At 31.4% G+C, this 2,448-nt stretch overlaps 1 protein-coding gene across 1 annotated transcript; it reads right to left on the bottom strand.

Moving 5' to 3' along the window:
- Positions 1 to 724: 724 nt before the first annotated feature.
- Positions 725 to 2,448, bottom strand: LOC133823760 (uncharacterized). The gene is made up of 3 exons (XM_062256638.1): positions 2,115 to 2,448; positions 1,336 to 1,391; positions 725 to 955 (listed from the first exon to the last, which is right to left on the bottom strand). Exons 1-3 carry the CDS (start codon positions 2,319 to 2,321, stop codon positions 826 to 828), a joined length of 393 nt encoding a protein of 130 aa, XP_062112622.1. The 5' UTR covers positions 2,322 to 2,448; the 3' UTR covers positions 725 to 825.

Consider the following 2,448-nt stretch of genomic DNA (forward strand, 5'->3'; position numbering starts at 1 on the left):
GTCATAACAAATCGTTCTAATTGCAACATGGAAACTGAAATTAAATTTTTACTAAAATCTGGAATGTAAAAGCATCATTTAAAATGAAAAATTTATTTCCGAACTTCAGACGAGCTCTCCCTCTAGCTTGGACCGCAATGAACGCTCTGTTCCCAATTCTATGCTTTAAGCCGCCTTCGTCCACTTCCTCCCACAATTCAAGAAGCTGTAAAGAGTTACAAACATAGTTGGTAGATCCAGAATCAATAATCCACACTACAAGAAAAAATGCTTTTAATAACACCGAAAATGTGTTATAAAAACATACCATAACACTTTTTGATGTGTTAAGACCGATTATTTTATCGTAGGTCAGGGTACTTTACATAACACTTTATTATTGTTATACAGATGTGTTATTATACTGTCAACAATAACACAATTTCTGTGTTATTTTAATAAATAGATACGTGTTTAATTATGTTAGTTATAATCGATTATATAACACATTTCAATACTTATAAACTTGTGTTATACTACACTTTAGTATAACGCTTTTTTTTGTGTTATACTACACTTTAGTATAACACATATTTTGAGTTATACTACACTTTAGTATAACACATTATTTGTATTATACTACACTTTAGTATAACACATGTGTTATATTAGCTTAGAGAAACATAATCTTTTTTTACTTACACAAAACTAGGAAAACAAATATGAAAGTTGAAGCCAAATAAGGTAACATAAATAGATTTTTATTAATTACTCAAATGTAATTACAATATTTAGTCTACTAGTCTAGGCTTAAGAAATCATATTACAACATAATTTATGCCCAATTCAGATTCCTTTATCACTAAATACAAAACAAGAAATGTATACAAAAATTAGTGAAATACATTCTTCCATTCTAAAGGCCTCAACTACAAATGTTGTCAAGAATTGCTCCAAAGAAATCATCTCAATATACCTGCACATTGTAAAAAAAAAGTCATTTTATTATTAAGAACATAAGACTTAAGCTAGTTTCCACCTGTAAGCATATAAAGTTTAAATTAAATTTGTAATAACTCCAAAACTTGACAAAACAGCAGGGTATAACAAGATATACTACCATGTAAAACAACGACTGAAGCAACAAAACATGCAAATTAAAACAAGGCTTGTGAAATGTATCAAGATAATAAATATATCATTCTCAATGATCAAAAAGTATGTGAGGAAGAATTGATTCCAGAACTCTAAATTCTGTCAATATATCCCCAAAAAAATTAAAGAATAAAAACAGAATCACACTTTGACTTCTTATACAACAAAATCATAAAGAAAAACAATAAAATAAAAATGCACCTGAAAACTTCTTTAGCATCTTTAATATAAAGTTTAGCCCAATTTCTGCAATAAAACTAAAATAAAGTTAGAAAAAAGAACTCTTTCTAATAAAAAGAAAGAACAATGTCACCTGGAAACAAGATAATTCTTTGATAACCTTAACATTTAATGAATGAAACATACCCCTCTTTAGATTAAAAACCTTCAAACTTTTCTTTATTATCAGCTGCATTAAATGAGTGGACAGTAGAAGCAAGGCAAACTGCAACCAAGAAGCAGCCACACTAGGGAAAAGGATCTCGCCTCTATTAATTCTATTGTCTAAAAAGTAATTCAAGGTTGTTCCTGTCACCATTAAAGATCGCAACAGAAGCAAAAAATTCAGTATCTATAAGAGCAACACAAACAAACATCAACATTTAGAAATGGTCAGAGAGAGAGAGAATGAAAGAAAGGACCTATAACAGCTGTTATGCTTGTAGTGATCACTTCTGTGACTGATAAGCCAACAAAAGCCCAAGCATATTGAGTTGAGAGAGCTATCCTAGAACAGAGTAAAAGTTCTTGCCACCACAACAACAAACTTACAGACTTTTCTTAAATGATACATTGAAAACTTCAAAAGAAGAAAATGGAAAACTAAGATGAATACTTATCTGTTTTAGTTCAATAAAATAAGAGAGCTATCAAGAAAGAGCTAGGGAATTTTCAGATGAACAATAAAATAAGATAGTTATCAAGAAAATCTAAGACCATAACATCACCAAACTAAAGTTCAACACCACAGAAAGATATACCTGCTGCCGCCGTGAAGTTGAGAACCCCACCAGCCAGCCCCGCGCCCAGCCACCGTCCCTGCCAAGCCCCTCCCTGTACATCATTAAAACACGAACTTGTTCCACTTTATGAGCTTCCAATGCTTCGAGTTTGCTCCTTTCAAGATCATTTTGAATTTTTGTGATACTCTCAGATTTTGTTTCAATAGCTCCCAATATGTCTTCCATCTGCTTTTCCGCATCTTCAAAAGCTGCACGAGCAGCTTCCTGATAGTATAAATTATAAGGCAAATGGTTATCTATTAGAGTGTCAATATACTGATGTTGAAAGTCCTAATATAAATTATTAACCTCA

The sequence above is a fragment of the Humulus lupulus genome, chromosome 1 (genome assembly GCF_963169125.1).
Source record: "Humulus lupulus chromosome 1, drHumLupu1.1, whole genome shotgun sequence".
NCBI classification, from domain to species: Eukaryota; Viridiplantae; Streptophyta; class Magnoliopsida; order Rosales; family Cannabaceae; genus Humulus; species Humulus lupulus.

Coding starts and splice junctions, on each gene's coding strand:
- LOC133823760 (XM_062256638.1), bottom strand. CDS start 2,321: ATGGAAGACATATTGGGAGCTATTGAAACAAAATCTGAGAGTATCACA. Junction 1,392..2,114: donor CAACTTCACGGCGGCAGCAG/GTATATCTTTCT, acceptor ACTTTATTTTAG/TTTTATTGCAGAAATTGGGC. Junction 956..1,335: donor GATGCTAAAGAAGTTTTCAG/GTGCATTTTTAT, acceptor TACAATGTGCAG/GTATATTGAGATGATTTCTT.